The sequence below is a fragment of the Terrapene carolina genome, unplaced genomic scaffold, assembly GCF_002925995.2.
Source record: "Terrapene carolina triunguis isolate 2854851 unplaced genomic scaffold, T_m_triunguis-2.0 Scaffold194, whole genome shotgun sequence".
In the NCBI taxonomy this organism is placed as follows: Eukaryota; Metazoa; Chordata; order Testudines; family Emydidae; genus Terrapene; species Terrapene triunguis.
The window spans coordinates 8,539,570-8,560,480 of NW_020664545.1; the positions used below are offsets into that span (position 1 = coordinate 8,539,570).

The following is a 20,911-nucleotide window of genomic DNA, read 5'->3' on the forward strand; positions in this document are numbered from 1 at the left end:
CACACACACACACACACACACACACACACACACACACACACACACACTCGCCCCAGCCTGCATATATAAACAAGGCTGGTGCATCATGCGCTAAGGCCCAGTTTCCAGACTGAAATCCAGGACACCCGTATGTGGCCACATAAGCCCCCGAAATCAGGACATCTATAGCCTGGGCTGTCTCCCGCCATGTCCTCTCTGCCCCTTCGATAGCAAAGATGCCCTTTCATTGCAGACCCAATGTCACAGCTGTCCCAGGAAGACCTGCTGTTCCACCCTCTGTTTACGACTGCAGTTTGTTGACCTCAGAAATGCTAAGAAATCCTGACGTGTCGGCGCTCCCCTCCTGCTCTGCTCGTCTGACTTGTGCCTGTCGGTCTTTGCCAGACGTTTCATTGCTCAGCGTGGGGTCCCGAAGGCTGGGGGGTTGGTCCAGCCAGTCCAGGAACATTTGTGTCTCTTGCTTTCTACTGTGGTTCTGATCCTTTCAAATGAAGGTGGGGAGAGCAGCTGGGTTCTGCTGCCTTCCCTTTGACCTCCTGAGTGATGCCACCTTCAGGGCTGCAGCTGGATTTCCCATGAATCCCTATGAGTGATGAGTCACCATGTGCTTTCCTGTGCATGCCTCCTACAGCTTCCCCTGCGCTCCGCCCCGCCACTCCCTTCGTTAAAGAGACGGGGCAGGTTAAAGCTCATCTGTTAAAAATAAAGGTCCTTATCTGTGCTAACAGTAATAATTAATAATAACAAATTGTCCGTACTATGACAGCTGCTAACAGATCAGGGATCCGGTTATGCGGTGCCCGCTATATACACAGGGTGAGAGACAGTCCTTAAAGAGCTCACAGTTTAAACAGGCAAGGCGGACAGAACGGGGGGTCAGCAGCAGAACTGTGGATACAACCCTAATCCCCTGAATGCCAGCGCAGTGCCCTACCGACTACCTCTCTGAGAACCCCCTAGATTAATAAAACGGGCACTTGGAAGTAATCTAGTTTGCTCATCACCATTTATGCTGTTTGTTTCCCTTTCTCTCAGTTTGGAGAATTGCACAGGGCTAGTCAATCTGATGTTAGTTTCTAGTCAATTTCATTTTCTGGGTTTCCTGCACTAGCCCAGTGAGGAATGTTGGGGGGGGGGGGAAATCATAAAATCATTTAAAAAAATTCTATTATTATTTGGTTTTTAAGAAACCCTTTTATTTTTCAAGTGATGATTCCATTTGGGGCTTAAACAATCTTTCTTTAACTGGAGACAAGGCAATAACCGCTTAACCCATTGCGAACCTACAGGGTGGCCTTTTCGGAACCTCTGCCGATTTCTTTCCCTTTTGGGGCCTGTTCAAAGACCAGCTGTTGACTCATCCCGAGCCCCTCAGTTGTTCGGCAAAGCTCCGCGGTTGCGCTGGCTCGTTCTAGTCTGCAGCAGAATTTTCACCAGTATATATTCCCCTCATTTATCATCGGCATGGGATAGGGCCCATTGTGCTAGATTGCTGTACGACACCGCACAAACCGTGCCCCGAAGCCCCGCCAGGATGAGCAGGCTGCTCCAGGAAGTTGTGTGTGTGTGGTTTGTTTGTGAAGATTAGTGCTGGTGAGCGGAGGCTTCTGTCACTGACAGACACACTCACGCTTACCAGGGGAACAGGGATAGGCGGAGTTACAAGGACCTATGAAACGTTTTCGAAGGGATCTAAATTCTCCTGTGTCAGAGCGGGAGCCAGACCCTAACTAATGGGGTTGGGAGAAAATTTCCCGGGGGACAGGATATCCCATAGCTGTCGAGGGGGGGAAGGGGAGTTGTGGAACCATTCTTGAAAGCAGCTGATGTTGACCGCAGTAGGTGGCAGGCTATTGGGCTGGATGGACCCACGCTCTGCCCCAGTCGCATGGCCGTCTCCACGGCCTTGCTGCAGGAACTGTCAGTGCATGGTTCACGTGCGGCTAACTCTAGTGGGGAGTTTGGGGACGTGGACGCTCGGCCACCAGCTCACACCAGGCGGCGGCCCCCTCTGCTAGGGGAAGGCTCCATAGCCCGTTCTCGCAGGGCTGAGTCAGCCCGCTCCCTGTGGGAAATCTCCCAGCCCTTAGCACAACCAGCCCCGAGGGATCATGGTGCTGAACGTACAGGGCTCCCCCAGTCACCATGTGTCTGGGGGTGGGAGGGTTGCTGTGTAGTGGGGGTGAAGGCTCCGCCCACCCCACCCCGCCCACCGCATTCAGGCGCAGAATCCCCGCCCCCTCCCTGACTCCATCTCTCTCTCCCGTGCAGGCAGGACAAGCTGAAAGTTCACATGAGGAAGCACACAGGTGAGAAGCCTTACCTGTGCCAGCAATGCGGGGCTGCTTTTGCTCACAACTACGACTTGAAGAACCACATGCGTGTGCACACTGGCTTGCGGCCTTACCAGTGCGACAGCTGTTTCAAGACTTTCGTCCGATCCGACCACTTGCACAGGCACCTTAAAAAAGATGGGTGCAACGGCATCCCATCCAGAAGGGGGCGCAAGCCCCGGGTCAGAGATGTGAGCGGCCTGCCCGCCCCCGCAGGGAACCCCGAAGACGGAAGCTTCGAAGCTGGTGGCGAGAGACAAGAATCACAGGAGGACACCGAGCAGAAAAATGGCCAGGAGCAGCACTTTGAAGATAGTTCTAACAATGAAGCACCAGGAAGATTGAATGTAGCGGAGGGGTCGTCAGAGGGTAAAACACAAGGACTCTCCTAAACCAAAAAAAAAAAAAAAAAAAAAGTGTCACAAAATCTAGTTAGTACTTTCCTCCGATTTCTCTTTAAAATATTTCTCTCCCTTTTTAAAAGATATATATATATATATATATGTTTCCAATCTTCCCACCATAACCAGTCCCATGGGGACACCTCGAATAGCTAAGGACCTTTTGTTGGAAGGCCGATGCTTAGGAAGTGTGAGATCGGGAGGGTTGAAAGGTTGGTCTAGAACATGGAAAGAAGCGTCCATGCAAATCCAAAGCTTTATTTTGTGTCCAGACACACTTTAAAAAACGGCAGAGATGCATCTATTTAAAAAAAACCAGAACAATTCCAAGAGGTGAATAGGTTCTTCCTGGACAGTCACTACATTCTGTGCCTCCGTCTGACTGGATGCGAAAGAATTGAGTGCAGCTTTCTCTCCATTGGGAAGTGAAAGCTCCCGAGGCCCGAGATGGTCTTTTGTTGATCGGGGATTTGATTCTGCCGTAGGGAGTTCAGATCCTTTCTGGCCTGATGCTGAGCAAAGCTGGCTGAACTCACCTGGTGCACAATTTTTATAATGATAATTGGGGGGGGGGGAGAAACTGATGATATTTTACATATTCATTTTTTAAGAATGATTGCTCCTGCTACGTAGGTGGGCGAACAGAATTTTGCAAGGCTGCTCCGAGCTGCCTAGATGCCAGGTGAAACTGCGACTCTCCCCAGGAGGTTTAGATTGGCGCTTCATTCCCGACTGGGAGGCAGTTCAATCCTGGCTCTGCCACAGAATTGCTGGGTGACTTTGGGCCAAGTCATTTTCCCTCTCCGGGGGCGCAGCTTCCTCAGCTGGAAAATGAGGCAAATGCTGTTTTGTGTGAGGTTTGGGAAGTGCTTTGAGATCTAGGGCGTGCACGTTGCGATAAAGGTGCGAACTCCTTCCTCGGCAGATGAACTGACCGGTTAGGGGTTACTACGTGAGGGTCTCTTGGACAAAAACGGCAGCCCGCTCTGCTCTGTGCAAAGATCTTTGGGGCCCTTTTCCTGAGGATGTTTGCAGAGCCCTTGGCCAACGTTCCCCCTCACCCACCCATTGGGCAGCACATGTTTATGCCTCACTCTTGTCCTCCACCCCAGAGGTGGCTGCATTTCCATGAGTGCGGCATGTATATAGTTTGTAATGTGTTGTAGCATTAAAGGCCCTGTTTTAGTAAGATAGCCTTGTGGCTACCAAACTTCTCTCTCCCTAGCACACTGCAAACCTTGAATCAGGCAGAAACCTGAGCAATCGAATCAAATTCCAGGCAACCTCAGATGGAATGGGCTAGTTCTGTGCTTTGATGACTTATTGCCTGGTCCCGTGCTTGGCAAATTGTGCCCCAATAGGAGAGGAGCGGAAGGTAGGTTTTTGCTAGATCGGATTGTTGCCTCCTGAATCCGAACCTTGCCTTTCAAGACGCAGCATTATTCAATCCTCCCTGTTGAGTCAGACTCTCTGATACTCCCCTTCCCCAGAGCTGAAGTTGGAGCCCCCTCTGGGATATGGCAGGATTCTTCTTTAGCTTTGGGCCTGCTGGGAGTTAATGATCAGTGACTGACAAGATGGGGCGTTCAGTCTTTTGCCACCCTGACATGGAATGGACAGCGCCCATGTGACCAAGCTCTTAGCACTCGTTACAGCAGCTTTCACCCCAGGATCTCAAAGCACTTCATTAGATGGTTCTATTAAGTAAAAGAATCTCTTGGAGCAGGGTAACCCCCAAGATTTTAGGAATCAAATGAGAGCACCCTAAAAGCAATTAAAACTTGAATTTTTGGGGGATTTTTTTTTAAAGGGTTATTTAAGGTCTCCCTGAAAGGTGCGGGGAGTCTTTCTGGAGATGGAAGCTGTTGGGATAGAAATAAAAGCACTCGGGGGCTGCTACTCCTTTAAATTCCAAACCCCAACACCAAAGCCTTATCTCCTCTGGGGACCTCAGGCTGGGTCATTAAATGCACAGGCTTCTGGGATGGGTAGTTCTCCATCAGACTGGCACCAATGTATTTACTGTCCTGCAGAGGCAAAGCCAAATGTATTTATTTGAATAGCGGGCACTGAAAGACTGGCCTGGGGGATGTGCACAGAGCTAACGTGGTGGGGTGGAGGAGACGGGCACCGGGGCTGACCGCACCTGAAGCCCCGTTGTCCTTTCCTTGCTGCGGATACTAGGAGAGCGCCCGAAGCTTCACCCAGCGCCCGGTTTCAGTCCCAAAAAGATGCGGGCGTGACCTGTGTGTGAGATGATCAGAATCGCAGGCCACTGACTCCTTGACACGAAGGGGTTCAGGGCCTAATGCTCGGTTACACCAAGGCCTTTACAACCGCACAAAAAGACCTTGAAAGCGGCTTGTAAATTACTCCCACTGTAATGGAGTCTTCGGTCTGGTCCACACACAGGGTTTTGTACCAGTATAACTGTTTCAGGTAGGGGTGTGACTTTTGACTGAAGTAGTTATACCAGTACAATGCCTACTGTGGATACAATGATACCAGTATAAAGATATGAGAAGGGAAATAAGCAACACTGGTATAAGCATCTTTTTACCAGTAAACTGCATCCACATGAGAGGGTTTGTACCCCTTTAACTCTTCCGGGACAGGTAAAGGGGTCCAGTGCCCTCATGTGGACACTGAGGGTTGTTGGTGGTTGCTAGCCAGTCCCAGCCCTGTGATCTGAAACATCTTACATGGGTCAGTCTCAATCAATCCCTATTCCCCAGCTATATAGAGAGTCAAGTATACAGATATAAAGTAAATATTGGTGTGTATTACTCAGCTTAGCAGAGTCTAGAAAGGGCACCTTTCAGCCATTCTCCTGTTTTTTAAATGCACAGTTCAAAATGAAAAGAGATTCTAGTCCTTTTATTTTGAAAGCACTTTTTAGATTTTATTTTAATTTTAAAGTGAGAGCAGGTTTGGCCGAATGTAAACTGGAGAGGGAGTGAGAGGGGAGTGTGTGAACTGGGGGGGGGGGAGGGAGGGGAGTGTCGGGGAGAGAAAGATGGATGTTTATTTAATGCAGAAAAAGCAATAAAAATTTAAAAAACCATTATTAAAAAAAAACATAAAAAAAACAACCAAGAAGTCTTAGCACTTTGCGATGGAACGGGTACTTCGAAATCACTTTATCTTAATTTAAAAAGCAAACGCGAAACATGTTTACAAGTTGAAACCAACTTCTATGGGGAAAAATTATTATTAAAAAAAAAAAATTCCTAAATTTATTTTTGTAAGAAAAAAAAAAGTGTATATATATATATTAAAAAAACAAAACAAAACCCAACCTAGGCAGAATCCAACGTCTATTTCATGGAATAATCAAACAAAAAGATATCCAATGAGAGGAAGGATGCTAATTAGGTTCTGTGACATGACCTGAAAACAAACCCCTCAGAAGTGATTGCACTTCACAAAACGGAAGCTTGAATATTAGACAGGAATCATGGGTGTTTTTGTATTTTTTTTTCCTTCTATTTTCCTTTTTTTATTTGTCTGTTTGTTTCTTAAATGTCTTATAGCCAGTGCTAGCCCAGATGTCTCTCCCACCTTCCCCCATGCCCCTCCCGCCCCCAGGAGCATCTTAGCTTGTGTAGCAAGGAGGAAAGACAGTGTCTGAACTGCTGGGTGATGTAGTTGATGGGGGGGGGGAAGGACCATGGGACAGGGGCAGCCCCTGCGTTCTTCCTTGTTTCATTTCTTCTCCAAGGGTCACTCAGCCAGGCTGGGGTAGAGGATGAGATACGTCTCCTGGGTAGAGCGCTCCAAGCCAAAAGCATACTCCATCTTTGAAGTTAACCTAGCGTTTCCCAGCTCTGCCTCCTGCCACCCCGCTGTTTGGACAGCAGTAGCCGTGCTTCTAGCACGAAGCAGGGATTCAGGTTTGAAGTCAATTTATTGATGTCTAATTTCGGATAGAGACTTGTCTGGCTTGATGATGCCCATAAACCATTCTTCTCCTCCCTTGCCGTGAGCCCAGTGACTATTCCAGAATCAGATGCTCAGAGTGGAGCTGGGGGAAACCCACCTCACAAATTAAATATAGAGAAAATAAAGTATCAAAAATCGTATCCCCCATTGCTTTTCTTTGCCAACCGATCGGCTGGTAGCCAGATCTTTGCCCCACGGGAGCGCCCTCCTTCTGGCGTAATGTAAAAACCAAAAAAAAAATTCACAGCGAGGAATTCCCCCCCCCCCCCCCCCAAAAGAATAAAAAGGGGACAAAACCCAGCACTCCTGAATCAGCGTTTCCCCCGGGCCATAGGCCCAGCCTTACTGTCTGAACGCGGTCTCACTCCAGGAGACACAGAGAAAACTGCTGGTGCCTTTGCTTTCAGGTTGTAGTTCCCATTTGCAGAGCACGAGGCTGGGCTCGGATGAACTGTAAGATCAGTGCCGAGGAGATAAACTGTGGGGGGAATGTACCCTGCCCCCAAGGGGATGGAATTGACAACCTAGGAGGTCTCTTCACCTTTGATTCCTCTGATCCCGTGACAGTTGAGATACATTTTAATAAGATGGCTCAGTACTCAGTTGCATTTAGTGCTGGAAGCAGGTCTATTAAACTGCAGGGGTTGGAGGGCGTCAGTCAGCTGAAATATACATCCAAACAAGGGACCAGATCAGTCCTCACGCAGCAGCCAACTAAGGGTGAGTCTGAAAACATCTTGCTGCCCCAAAGCCAATCCCAGTTTCTCCGCAGCGTTGGCAACAGCGCAGATGCTGGGTCCTTCCTCCGTGCTGTAAAACACCTTAATCCTGGCCCCTGCCTTCCCATCCCAAAGAGAGCGGAGTGGAGTGTCCCATGACCCGGGCACTAGCTGGATGTGGCAAGCCACCTCTTCCAGGGATGAACCTCTGCTTAGCACTGGCTACCTATTGCATATGCAAAAACTAGTGTGGACTTGTAAATAGACAGTTACTTGAGGTTCTTTATTGTAATCAAAAGTTGTGGTATCTCTTTTCTCGTTTGTGTTACCCCTTCTCTGCCCCCACCACCTTTTAAAGCTTGTGTTTCTCTCCAAACCTCCTTCTGCCATTTCGGGGGTGGGGGGGAAATCCCCCCCCCTTCCAAAATGGACAGCGAAAAAAAAAAAAAAGTCTCAGGATTCTTGTTGGAGAGAGTGAGTCAGACACCTAGATTCCTTGTAAGAAATGAGAGCGGCCCCGGGGGCTTGACAATCCCAGCCTGCCCTGCCCCCCACCCCCCATCTTGGAGATCCCTGCCTCTGAGAATGAGCAAACAGGGACGGGGCTGTTCTTAAGGGCAAGTCCTGTCCCCTCCTCTGTGCTGGGGCCTGAATTAAACGCCGAGATCTGGGTTCCAATCCCAGGGCCCCCACCCAAACCAGAACAATCCCACACTTTGGGAAAGATCCCCTGGGGAGCTGGAGCAGAAAACTCCCCGGTCAGCCGGTTAACCGTGGGGATCTGGCGTTCTGGTCTGTGATTTGGGTTGGGAGCCATCTCTGCTACAAGACGGGGGTATCCTTCCACCCCCGGAGGAACAGAGGGCAGCTTCCACACGATGTAGGATGGCACTACAGCTGCCCTCCACGCCCCCCGACCCACGCCCTGCCGGTGTCCTCTCTCCAGAGCGAACCACCTCTCTCTGTCCCCTTGGGGCCCCTTGGCAGAGGTGGGTTTGGAGGCAGGTCCGCGATGGCGTCTGAACAGAGATACCGCACCTTATTTGTGATATGAGATGCTTTTACCTTTATTCGAGATCCGGGGAGCTGCCGCGTGAGCTTTGATTGATACGTGAGTGCCGGCAACACTTTAGCACAAGCCTTGATAAGTTTGCACTAAAAACCAACCAACCGATCTTCTCCCTTCTCCGTGTAGGGAGGCGTGGCCTCCAAGTACATTCTGCCTTAACTTTCTGACCTGTCTTACTCTATGTACCAACCGACGATGGACAGACTAGTGCATGCAAAACCTCCCCAATCATATACTGTATATAAGCATTGATTCTTATTGTTGTTAAGATTCTTCTTCTTCTTTTGAAATTCAGGTTGTGATAAAGTGTTGCCAAAGATACTGCTGAATTATGATGTTTCAGGAAAAAAAAAAAAGCCCAACCCATAACTCCTACGAAACAAACAGACAACACAGCGGACTTTTTAGTACTGCCTCTCTTCGTATCTTGGTACAAAACAAACCATGTAATTTCAGTCGTGGTATAACTGTGTGTGTGGGTATGCGTGTCTCAGACTGTGGTTTCCCCTAGACTGAGGGGGCTCCTGGGTTGTCCAGCCACCCTAGATGGGGCGTTATCCTCCTGCTGATCAGGAGTGGGGGTTTCACGGGGGCCATTTGAGAGCTCTCCTGCTTTTGGGGCTAGTTGAAGATCCTAATTGCACAGACGTGGGTTGGACTGGGCTCCAAGCAGGAAGAACGCCCTTCGACGTCAGCCGTGTACGTGGGCTCCGAAACAGGCTTGGAGTTTTTGACACTAAAGACAAACATCTGTGTGGTCCCATCACCCTCTAGTGTTGTGGGAGGAAAGCACAGATTGTCCAATGCATCTGACCCGCCCCCCCAGTCTAGAAGGAAACCTGCAGAGACGCGCATACTGTCCCGTGTCTCCCAGCCGTGGTGGGATACAGAGAAGCCACCTGTGCTCTAGGAAACCATGGATTTGGGCTGTCAGGCTCACGGAGGGAATGCTATTGTCATTGTTTTAAGTTATCTCCTCCCCTCCTTTCCCTTCTCCTCCTCCTCCCCCCCATATGAAACCAGTGAATGTAAAACCGTGACCGTGGCGAAGGGTTAAGGAAGGCGGGGAGAGGTGCGGGCAGAGGTGCACAGCTGTTGTAAAAGATCCTGTTTGCGGCCGGGCCTAACGGTGGCAAGATCAGAACCGTGAGTTCCAGCGACTTCTTCCGTCAATACCAAAGTATACTCCACCCTCACTGCAGAGCGCTCGGGGGGGCGGGAGGGGGATTTCTGATGGGACCCCTTTGATCCCTTCCCATCAGACCTCGATTGGCCACTGATCCAGCCTGCCTGGGGAACTTCCTGGGGGTGATGAACCAGCCGAGCTCCTAGTGCTGCGGTAGCCGTCTGACGTGAGCGTGGGGTGTATTTTCCTCTCCGTTTGTCATGCCGCATGTGTCAGTTTCCTTTTTGTGCCCCGCCCCTTCTCCGAGCTCCTTTTAAAGATGCCGCATCTTCTTGCTTAAACCCTCCCCCAATCTCCATTGGACCCACGTGTCAGTCGAAAGCTTTGCCTGTGGAGGCGGAAAACCAGCCACGCCCAGGTAGAGCTTTGGCTGGGCGGGGGCAGCCCCCAGTTCTGAATTTTTGCAGGAGGGCGGGCGGGGAGAGGAAGGAGGCGCAGCGCGGAGCTAACCCTTGCAGTGGGGACGGCCCCATCGCTGTCGTGGGGGAGCATCACACGTCCCCTCTGCCCTGGTGTGGTTGCAGCCAAGGCCGCTGCCCGCTCCTCCAACTCAGCCCTCGAGTCGCCTCCTGCACCGGAGCAGGGCTCTGAGTAAGGGGCCCAGACTCTCCTTTCTCCCACGCCTTAAACCGGAAAGAGGGATGCAGCATCTTGGAGGTTTCTTTGCACTAACGGGACCCATTAGACTCAGTGGGAAGTTGTTCTGTTGCACGTGGGAGCTAGGCTAGTGGCAGTTGCCAGGTGAGCCCAGGCTGTGGGGGACTGGGGAGCGGGCGTTCCTGGCAATTTCCCTCGTTTCTGGAGGGCGGATCTCTGCACGCAAAGGGCTCCTTTTCCTTTAGCATCCGCTGGTTAATGCTGCGAGGGAATTTTCTCCCTTCTACCCCCTCCCCTCCAAAGCTCTCACCAGCCACAGCTACTCTGAGCCCGGAGAGCCCAGCTCCAAGGAAGAGGGGGATAGGTTGAAAACCCGGAGGGATAGTTCAGCTGTGGGGTGCGGTGGGGGTGCATGGAGGTTTCTGAACAGCGCAGGTATTAAGCCATTGAGACAGCTCCTCAAGGGATGGGTGGATTCTCCATCATGTGGTCTCTTTAAATTGAGCTTGGCTGTCTGTTTCCAGTAAGATTACACCCTTCTGCAGCCACAAGGTGCCGGCTGGAAGCAGGAGTGGTCAGCCTAGGCAACCATAACAGTCCCTTGAAATCGACAAACCGATGTAAGTCCCTAGATCATCCCACAACATTTGGGATGCTTGAAATAACCCCGTCTTGAGCCCATCCGTCAGGTTAGCAAACCAAAAGCTCTGCCTGTATTCTCAAAATGCCGGTGTGAGGAGCGTTCAGGAGGCCTGATTCGACTATTTAAAAAAAATCTATCTATATTTATATTTTTGATTTATTATGAAAGTTTTATTTAAATAAAGAGGAACACTTTTTAAAGAGCGGGTAGCAGATTTAGCTTCCTAGTTGGGAACCTGTGTGGGTAGCGTTTGTACTGCCTGGGACAAGTGACGAGATGCTGTATTGAAGTTATGTTTTCTAAAAAATATATATATATATATGTATACACACACACAGAGATTAATCTTTAATCTGAGGTGGGTAGATTTTAAACTCTCCCATCACCTCCCCTGAAATCAACTGATTTGATACCAGGAGGAAGAAAGAGAATATTAAGGATAGGGCCCCATTTCCTGCGTCTTTATATATAAATAAACAAACAAACAAAAAAGAATTCTATATATAAAGCACTCGCAAGTTTCATCAGTTTTATGTGTAAACTACTTTGTGTGGTATCTGGGTAATGAGCGAGGCACAGAAAAGCACAGAAAAGACATTCCATAGATTGTAACTTTGGTAGTTCTTTATAAAGTGTGGGAGACGAGAAAAAAAAAATAATAAAAAAATGCACTTTTTGGGGGCGTTAAAAAAAATAAAAGATATATATTAAAAATATAAAAATGCAACAGTTTTTTCTTCTTGTATGTAAGAACCACTAAAACCCAACCAACAGGAAAGTAACCATCTGCCCGTTACGTACTTGGGGGGGAGCTTTGGGTTTTTTAAAACTTGTTTAAAATCAGAAGAGAAGAAAAGAAAAAATATTACTATGGGTTAAAGCGTGAGGCAAGCTAGGATCCTGGCGGGACGAGAGGCAGCGGCTAACACGCGTACTCCTGGCATGTCACCAAATGCATGGCGAGTCCAATATTTTCCCCTGCTTTCCTCAGGGGTGAGAGTTTAGGCCCCATTGCGGCTGATGTTCACCCCAGAGCATGGAGGCTAGCGCCTCTAATGGCCCCTGGCTGTGGCATTGAGCTGAGCGGGTGCACAGGCCTAGCGGATCCGCAGGGAACGTGGTGCTAGTCGCTGCCATGAGATAGTGAATCAGAGGGGGAGAACGACCCTCTTATGCCTTCCCGGTGTACAAACCTCAGCCCCCCCCCATCCTGGTCGTCAGCTGGCGTAAATCACCCGTGGCTCTCTGGACTGAACGGAGCGAAGCCGGTTTACGCCAGCTGCGGGGCTGGCCTGCATTGTTCTGACAGGTGTTTGCATTGAAGCTGATTTCCCTTTGGGTTGATTTCGCTTTTATGTGGATTTGGGCTGGGCAGGCTCCGGCCCGGCAGAAGTCGGTTTGGAGCTTTGTTAACTAGGTTGCTGCTCTTCGATTTTTTCTCCTCCTTCCCCGCCCCCCAGCGCTGAGCGTGGAACGCTGTTGGGAGGAGGATGGAGACTGGGGTTTTAGATCCATGCTCTTGGCTTTACGTTTGCTGAAGGAGGGCAGGGGAGTCTTTGGATGGGGCCATTGCTCGGTCATTTGCCTGCATCCCGCTCCTCCCGCTCACTGGGCTTTGGCTACTGGCTCTTTTTGAAAGCTGCCTGGCTCACCCAGGCCCTGTTTGCTGGGCGCCTGGCACCGGGACTTGTGACTTGTTTCACAGCGACCAGCCACGTCGGACTCTCCCTTCTGTCCGGCGCCATTTATACGAGGGAGCTGATCCCATTCGCCCCGGACGTGGGTCTGGCAAGTCAAATCCCAGTGCTGAGGAAGCCACGCGTAGGTGGGGGGCGGGGGGAAGAGCAGGTCTGCTTTTTAGTCCCCAAGACTGTGGGGCACAATCCTCAGCTGATGTAAATCCGCATCGCTCAGTGGAAGCCAGTGGGGCGATGCTGGTTTACGCCAGCTGAGGATCCAGCCCTGGGTCTACGCTGTGAAAACGACCTGGGTTGGAAAGCGGGTGGCCGGTTGTGGCTTTTCCCCAACACTGCGCTCCTGTCAGCGTTCTCCCCTGGACCAGTGTGGATCTGTCCTGGCTGGTTCCCGTTGGAGCAGAGGGCACAGCGAGGTGTCTAAGCCACCTCTGCAACAGGGGGTGTTGATCTCAGTCCTGGCCCATTCCCAACCCCAGCTGGAGGGAGGCCAGGAGGGGCTGCTAAAGTTTTGGGGGCCAAACTCTACCCAGGGGTACCAGGTCAGTGGCTGTCCTCCCGACTGACCGGGCTGGGTGCTGGAGTAGAATCAGAATCTGGCCCTTTGGTAGTCCTGGTATTGGAGAGAGGCACGTTTCTCCCAAGCGACAAAATAACTCCGAGCACTTTGCCTGAAATATTAGGTCCCATCTGAGGTTCTGCTGGGTTCTAATGCAAGCAGCGTGTGCCAGGCCTGGCTTCTGGACTGGCTTTTGCCAGCATAGACAGGGCCTTAGTGAGCTCAGGGCCCCGACTGAGCCAGCAGATTTGCAGAAGTTTGGGATTATTCCCCCTTCTGCCCCACACACCGGGAGCCACGTCTGCCAGGTGCGAGTTACCGCCCCAGGAGCTAACCGCCTGGGGTTGAGTTAATTGTGCCAGTTGGGTTTGGGACCGACTAACCTGCCTGCAATTCGAAACGACGGACCCCTAAGGATCCCTGCCAGTTTGTTTCTATCCCGGGCCCCAAGATGAACCCCAAAGTCCTTTGGCAGGAAAAACTTACATGGACGTGAGGCCTGGAGGGTAGAAGAGGCCAGAGGCAGCGAGCGTGGGAAGGGGGCGGGGGTGACACTTAGGTTGGAGATCAGGCATTTGACTTCCAGAGTGGACTTGCCTCACGACTTACTTCAGTTGGGTTTCCCCCCCCTCGTGAGCAGTAATATTCTGGATGGGCTACTGAGGAAGGGAGCGGTTTCAGTCACCTTCCTGGGGTGGATCCACTTGTTTTAAACTGGCTCAGTTCGGAAGCAGGCCTGAATTCCCCCCCCACACCCGCCCTAGAAGAAAGAAACCAACCAATGACTCTACCCCAGCCCCAGAATAATCAAAGAACCCGACTAATTTTGCCCAGGATGTCGCATCTTCCTAGCAACCCCCCTTTTAAAACCCAAGCGACGAGGCGAGCGAGGTCATATCTTGTCTGGGCCCCAGTTCCGATGGCGGGAAAAATGTCCAGCTGTTGGGCTCACCACACAGCTATGTGGCTCGAACGCTTGGCTCGCTCCCCACCAGCCGCCGAGCCAAGAGACGATGTGACCTCGCCCTCCTTGTGGCCCGAATAGCCGGGGCCTGACACCGCTGCAAACAACCATTTTAAAGTCAAGTCAAGTCATTTTAAAGTCCCCACCCTGCCCATCTCCTGCTGAAACTGACAGTGACCCCAGGGATGCTGAAGCAGTGACCCCCCCCCCCCCCGCAAGTAGCTCCCGCCTGTAAATGGGCTGCCCTGAAATGGGGGCTCAGGCCGAGTCCGGTGTCGCCGCGGGCTCCCCCACCTCGCTCTGTAGGCGTTGTGTCTCCTTTATGATTCCACTAGTGACAGATGGTCAGGGCGGCTGCTCACGCCCGAAGGGAAGTGGGCTGGCGAAGGCCTGGCTGGTTTGCTGGGAGACCTGGGTATTATTATTATTATTATTATTTTATTATTATTAATCGATGTCCAGGCTGGGGCAGCCACCACTAATGTCAAGTCTGCGCAGGCCGCGTGCCCGTCCCCTGGATTTTCTGTCTGTAAGGAGACGCCAGTTGAAACGCTGCATTTGATTCTTTTCTACGATTGGTTGCTGACTAAAATGAACTCAATTGTACGTTCCTTTCCATCTATTGTACTGTAATAGAGAAATGGTCATTTTTGCACTAATAGATTGTTTTCTCTCTGACTTCCGGCATCTGCTCCGTTTACTTGTGTCCGACTCTCATTCCCGTGGCCGCTTCCTCGTGACCACTGGCGTTCACGAGTCGCGCGTGGCGCCGCCTGCACGGGGAGTCGTGGCTCACGCCCTGGCGGCCGGCTCCTGCATCCAGCATTCCTGCTGCAGTCCCTAGCGCCTCCTGCTGGGAACTGGCCCCGCAGCCAGTGCTCCTGCAGCGCCTCCTGCTGGAAGCTTCTTCACAGACGTTGCTCCCACCCCAGCATCTGCTGGGGGGAGGCTATTCTGGAGACGCTCCGAACGCCCGCCTCTCCTTCCACGTCTCCCCTAGAACCCCACTCCTGAGAGCGTCGGCCCTGTAATGGGCAGGGGAAATCAAATGCCATAGACCCACATGGCTCGCCCGCCCAGTTCCACCAGTGTAACAGCTTCCATCTCCCCCCCCCCCCCCCCCGCCCCTGAAGGAGCAAGGCTGGAGCACTGCTACCACTCACCGTCCACTAGGGGGCTCCAAAACAGCAGGGGCAGGGGCTCATGCCCCCCCTGCCGCCCCGAGCCGCCCGCGCGGGGAGGGGACGCACCATGCTGGATGGTGCAGTGATCAGGGTGCGAGCCGGGGGCTCAGGGGGTCTCCGTTCCAAGCCAGGGCTGCCACAGCCAGTCTGTGTTGTGACCTGGGGCAAGTACCGTAGGCCCTGGTTCCCCATTGGGCCCTGGGGCCCTGTCTCAGAGGGGGGCTGTGCTGCAGGAGAAGGTGGAACGGGGCAATATAAGTACTTCTGGGAGATGCCGGCTGGTCTGTGGCTGAGCCGCCCCCGCTCTGCAGTGCCTCCTTGTGGTGGGAGGTGGAATAAACCCAGCTAGCAGTAGTCAGTGGATGGACCCTGCTGGGTGGACCATGGGGTGGGGTGGGGGGTTCCGCCTCACCCCGGCCCCTTGCTTATTTATTGGGTGACACACTGTGGCCCATCTTTGCTTAGTGTCTTAAAGGAGCTTTCCCGGCTCTCAGCGCTCTAAGCCGCTTGCCGGCGCTGGCCAGAAGTGCGAGGTGATGCTGCTGATGCCGGGCTCGAAACACAAAGCAATGATTGTAATCCTCCTTTTGCTCAGATTACTGCCTGAGCGGCTGCTAATGCTCCCCCACGCAGCATGTTAAGGCGCTGGGACGGACCCGCTGCTTAGCACGGGCCAACCTGTCACCCAGCGGGAACGCGGCAGCATATGGCACCGGCTTAACGAGCCCCCGGGGGCTCAGCTGCGGGCCAGGAGTCAGCAGCCCCACTGCCGGCCCGTCACAAGAGGGGGCTGTGCATGAAGGCAGCAGGGCTGGCCGGAGCACCGAGGCCCAGTGCAGCCAGGCGTGGCTCTGATAGAGGGCCCACGGGCCATAACGTCTCAACAGGCCGGGGAAGCCTTGTCCTGAGGCACAGGATGGGGAAAGTGACATGTCTATGAGCAAAAAGGAAACTGAGGCCTGACTTTCATTCCACTGCTCCCCCCCTTGCCGCCGCCCCCTCAGCCTGGGGCAGAACCCAGGAGCTCTGCCGCCCATCCCCCCGCCCGCTATATGTCGGCCAACGCAAGCGTCAGTTTCTCAGCAGCGCCAGGCCGCTCCTCCCTCGGCGCGCGGCCCAGCTCATGTTACCCCACGGATGGCTTGGCCCTGACGTTCAGCCTGCGGGCCCCACTCCACCCCCACCAAGGCCCCCTCAGTTGTGTGCTGCGCCTGGCCACTGCTGGGGTCTTGCGTTCAGCTGACTCCCCCGGAGCGCAGCCACACCAGCCCCAGTGTGGCAGCGGGCGGCGTAGCACCGGGGAGTGTGTGTGTGGGGGGGGATGCTGGGGGTCTGCCCGGCCCTGGCTGGCTGAGTCCCCCATGCATTGAAAACCTGCATCTGCTCAGCCTCGGCTGGAGGGGGGGGTGCTGCAGGGAGGGCGTGGCCGGGCATTAAACAATGACAATTGACCATCACGCTCGCGCCATTGTACCGCTGGGGAAATCGACGCAGCCAAGGGCCCCCAGCCCCCATTTCCGCTGGCCCATGCTGCCCTCCCTCCGGGGACACAGCCCTGGCCCCAGCTCCCCTGCAGTCGCTTGTGCCATCCTCCCTGCTGCTGCTGGGAGCATTCGCACCTTGCCCAGCTCCCCCCACCCCCTCCCCAGGCTATTTCAGAGCAGCAGTCGGGGAAGGGGACTGGGCCAAGCCCTGCACCCAGAGGGGCCATGCCTGCAGGCGCAGCTCAGCCTGGCCTCCGCTAGATAAACGGGGCTGCCTGCAGTATGGGCTGTTGGGATGAGGCCCCCGAAAACTAAAGCACCTTCGCAGGCGTGAAGGCCCCCAAAGCACGTTCCTGTCCAAGCAGGTTTGCCAGCGCGGCCGAGGTCTGCAGCCACACTCCTCCCCAGACTTGGTTGCATTTTGCTGGCCACTTGTGTAGTGCTCCGGCCACTTGTTCTCACCCCCGGCCCAAAGGTGAGGCCTGGCTGAGAACAGGAAAAACTGGGCGGGTGGGAGTTTGCCATGGGACAGGCCATGCCAGTGCCTGGGGAGGGGTGGAACGGGACACAGCCGTGTCATGCTTACATAACTGTAGACGCACGTAAGCAGGAACGAAGGCCCTGTCACACGCATGGGATTGGGTAACACTTCCTGCATGCCAGTCCCCTTGGCCTTTGACCAGCATGTCTGGCCCCCCTCCCACGAGGCGGCCAATGGCAGATGCCGGTGAAAAGCCATCACCCCAGGTGGACCGTGCCCCAGAGCCCAGCCGGCCCCTCGTTTGCTAGCCTGGCCTCGCATAGGCAATGCTTAAGCCCTGGCACCTCTGGGCCTGGCAGTTCTGAGCCCCGGCACCTCTGGGCCTGGCCGTTCCGAGCCCCGGCACCTCTGGGCCTGGCAGTTCCGAGCCCCGGCACCTCTGGGCCCGCTGCATCAGTTATTAATGTAAAAAGTTGCTTAAGTCCCGGCCCCGCTTTCATTACCAATTAAGCTCTGGGTGTACTGGATCCTGGGGTAGACACGACACAGGCAAGACTCAGCAATGGCGACTCCGACAACGCGCGGCAGGGTGCGAAGGGGCGAGACGGGAAAGGAAAGACAGTCGGATGGTCTGGTGCCAGCCCAGGCCCTGGGAACTCTGGGTTTCGGTCTCTTTGCTGAGTAACCCTGGGCAGGTCGCCTAGACCCACGTCCTCAAAGGGATGTAGGCACCTAACTCCCATTGGACCCACTGAGAGTTAGGTGCCTCAATACACTGGAGGAGCCAGCCATAGGCTCTGTGCCTCGGTCCTGTCCCATGGGGACTACAGCTCTGCCCGCCCTCCTGGGGCCAGGGGAGGAGAGAGGCATTACAGATTAGCAGGTGCAGTGGGGGGAGACCTGGCTCACATGGCCCTGAGTGCTGCATCGTCAGCCTCGCTCACATGGAGATGAGAGTCTCTGGGACTACAGGGCTGCTGGCGGGACAGTAACTCCCCGAGGCCTCAGCCGAGAGCCGGGCGCTGCATGGACCCCGAACGAGACAGGCCCTGCCCGAGGGATTCAGCCTAAAGGGGGCGGGAGGGGGAGGAAATTGCTCAAGGATCCAGCGCTGGGATTAGAACTCAGCTCTCCTGCGGCCAGCCCTATGCCCAGGTCAGGCGGCCTCCCTCTCGTGGGGCTCAGCTGGTCAGAAGATGAAGGCCATGCAACTACAGGGCTAGGTTAGGGGAGTCAGGAGCTGGCTCTTTACCTAGAGAAACGGCTCCCCAGGGGAATCGCCGCAGCTCTGCACTGCCTGGGCTCTGCCGCTGACCTTAGACAAGTCACTGCCCTGCTCGCTGCCTCAGTTTCCCCACCAGTACCCTGGGACAATGCTACTGACCAGGGAGGTTTGGGGTTTTGGACCGGAAGTGTTTATAGCCTTGTTCTGACTGGATCCCAGGCCTGTGGTGCTGTTCCTTCAGGAGCTTGCCCGGTGGAAACGTGGTTAGAATCACAGCTGGCCGTCAGGGTTAACCAGGGCGATTGTGGTAGCAGGGGGTGGGGCTTTGGTTACAGATCTCACCACCTGGGGGAAGCAGGGACAGCTCCACCCGAGACCAGGGACCCTCTCCAGGGGCAATTCCAAATACCCCATGGCAAAGGCTGGTGCACAAAGCAGCAATGGGGGGGCTGGTTTGAGACCCAAACTCATCTCCCAAAGGCCCCCACCCCGGTAATGAGGTAAAAGCCCAGTCAACACTGGTTCTCCACTTGCGAGGCAACTCCCTTCTCTTCACGGTCATTATATAATGCCTGCAGCTGTAATCGTCACTCCATGCAGCTGAAGAAGTGGGGTTTTTACCCACGAAAGCTTACGCCCAAATAAATCTGTTAGTCTTTAAGGTGCCACCGGACTCCTCGTTGTTTTTGTGGATACAGACTAACACGCCTACCCCCTGCTACTTGAGGTAAAAGCGGCAATTCTCAGCCTCTGCCCTGACCGCCCCCCCATGTCGTGAAGCCAGGACCCTCCTTCCATGGAGCCAGCTGGGAAGGGCAGGGCGACCACTGCGTGCAAGGACGCCTTAGAGAACAAAACTAGCCCCAAGCCCGCAGAGCGTGGGGGACGCGGGTGCGAAAGCAGGAAACTTTCCCAGGGAAGGGAAGCAGGCGTAGTTGCACGTATAAGACAAAGCCTCCACTATCGGGATGAGCCCAATATTCTCGGGACATCTGGCCACTCGCTGCAGAACTTGGCATCAGGACGATCAGCGGGTGGGATCCAGGCATGAGCCGCTAGTCACATAAAAACCAATCGCATCTCCTGCTGCTTTAGCGTAGCACAGCCAGGAGCCAGGTTCGCCCACGCGTTACGGCCCTACCCCCACGCATCTTGGCAAGGGCCACATTTACTCTGCTAGAGATTCAACATTCAAGCCAGGACCCCTTGAGGCAGGGGGGGAGGGATGTGAGCTAGGCACTGGCCCTTCTTTGGTCACAGGCGGGGCACAGGATATCCGGAGAGGAGCAAGACAGTGGTTACCCCTCTGGGAAAAAGATGATGAGGTCTTGCGGGAGGCAAATGAAAAATCTGCTCAGCAAAGGGGCAGGAAACTAGCAGCCGAAAGCCTTAGTGGCAGGACGTTTTGAAAGAGAATTTCAGCTCATCAGCCCCCCTGCAGCCCTCGGCCCGGTACCCGCCCCACGTACATTTGACCCAGGGGCTGAAACGCATTTCCCCAGCAGCCTCAATTCAAAGGGCACGGACCATGTTAAAAGATTAGTTTGTGTCATAAGCTTCCTATTTTTCGAGGCCGCTATAAGATTTTGGGGGCTTAGCCGGGGGGATTAAAACAGCAAAGTCGTCTTTCTTAGCAAGGCTGCTAATGCCACTTAGGGGCTGGGAGCTGCGATTTTCATTAAGGGCGTCAGGAACAATTAGTAGGGGGAAATTAGGGCAGGGTCTTTCTTAAATAAAAATGGAGGCTTATCCAATCCGTCAAATGAATTTCCAATCAAAGCATCGCAACACCCCCGCCCCGCCCCCCCCCCCGTGCAAGAAGGAGATTTGAAGCCCCATATGTGTAAGCAGCTTCGGGGGGGTGGGGGGGGGGTAGGGGAAGGAACGTACGTGTGCACACTCCTAGAAGTCAGGAGAGAAAAGGAAGCGGCCGTTCCCAGAGGAGTCATTGCACAGGCCCAGGAACAGACTTTCACACTGACGCGTTGCTGCTTGGACGGCGCTTTAATACAAGGCAGCGTGGCGGTGTATTGCCACGCATGGGGGAGGGGGGGGTCGCTCGATTTCACTCCAGCGTCACGTAGGGCTACGTCTGCACAATGTTTGTGCTGCACGAGACCTTCCCCCTCAAAGAAACCCGCCCGAACGACTTTACAAGCCAGCCGGGGTCAGCGGCGTTAACACAAGAGATGGGGGGAGGGGTTGCTGGCTGGGCATCCGCAGGGAAGGGGCCACCTAAACCCAACAAGACAAGGCAGAAGTAGAACGTTACTAGCTGGTTCCAACCAAAATGCCACAAAGTCTCATGGGAATTAAGAGCCTGCTAGTCTACTGGTGATTGTTCTCTGCAGCACGTTAACGAGTGCTGGGCCCAGCCTGGTTGTATATGGCACGGGAAGAGTTGTAGAAATGTAGGGGCGGACGGGATCA

The 20,911-nt window shown here is 53.7% G+C and overlaps 1 protein-coding gene across 2 annotated transcripts in view; it reads left to right on the forward strand.

The window, feature by feature from the left end:
* The window catches only part of ZBTB7A (zinc finger and BTB domain containing 7A), a 25,074-nt gene extending 22,333 nt beyond the window's left edge, over nt 1-2,741 (forward strand). For both annotated transcript variants that reach the window (XM_026655018.2, XM_026655019.2), the window contains exon 3: nt 2,272-2,741. In XM_026655018.2, coding sequence (XP_026510803.1) covers nt 2,272-2,725 — 454 coding nt within the window. In that variant the 3' untranslated portion in view covers nt 2,726-2,741. The remainder of the gene's footprint in view (nt 1-2,271) is intronic.
* The last annotated feature ends 18,170 nt before the right edge of the window (nt 2,742-20,911 follow it).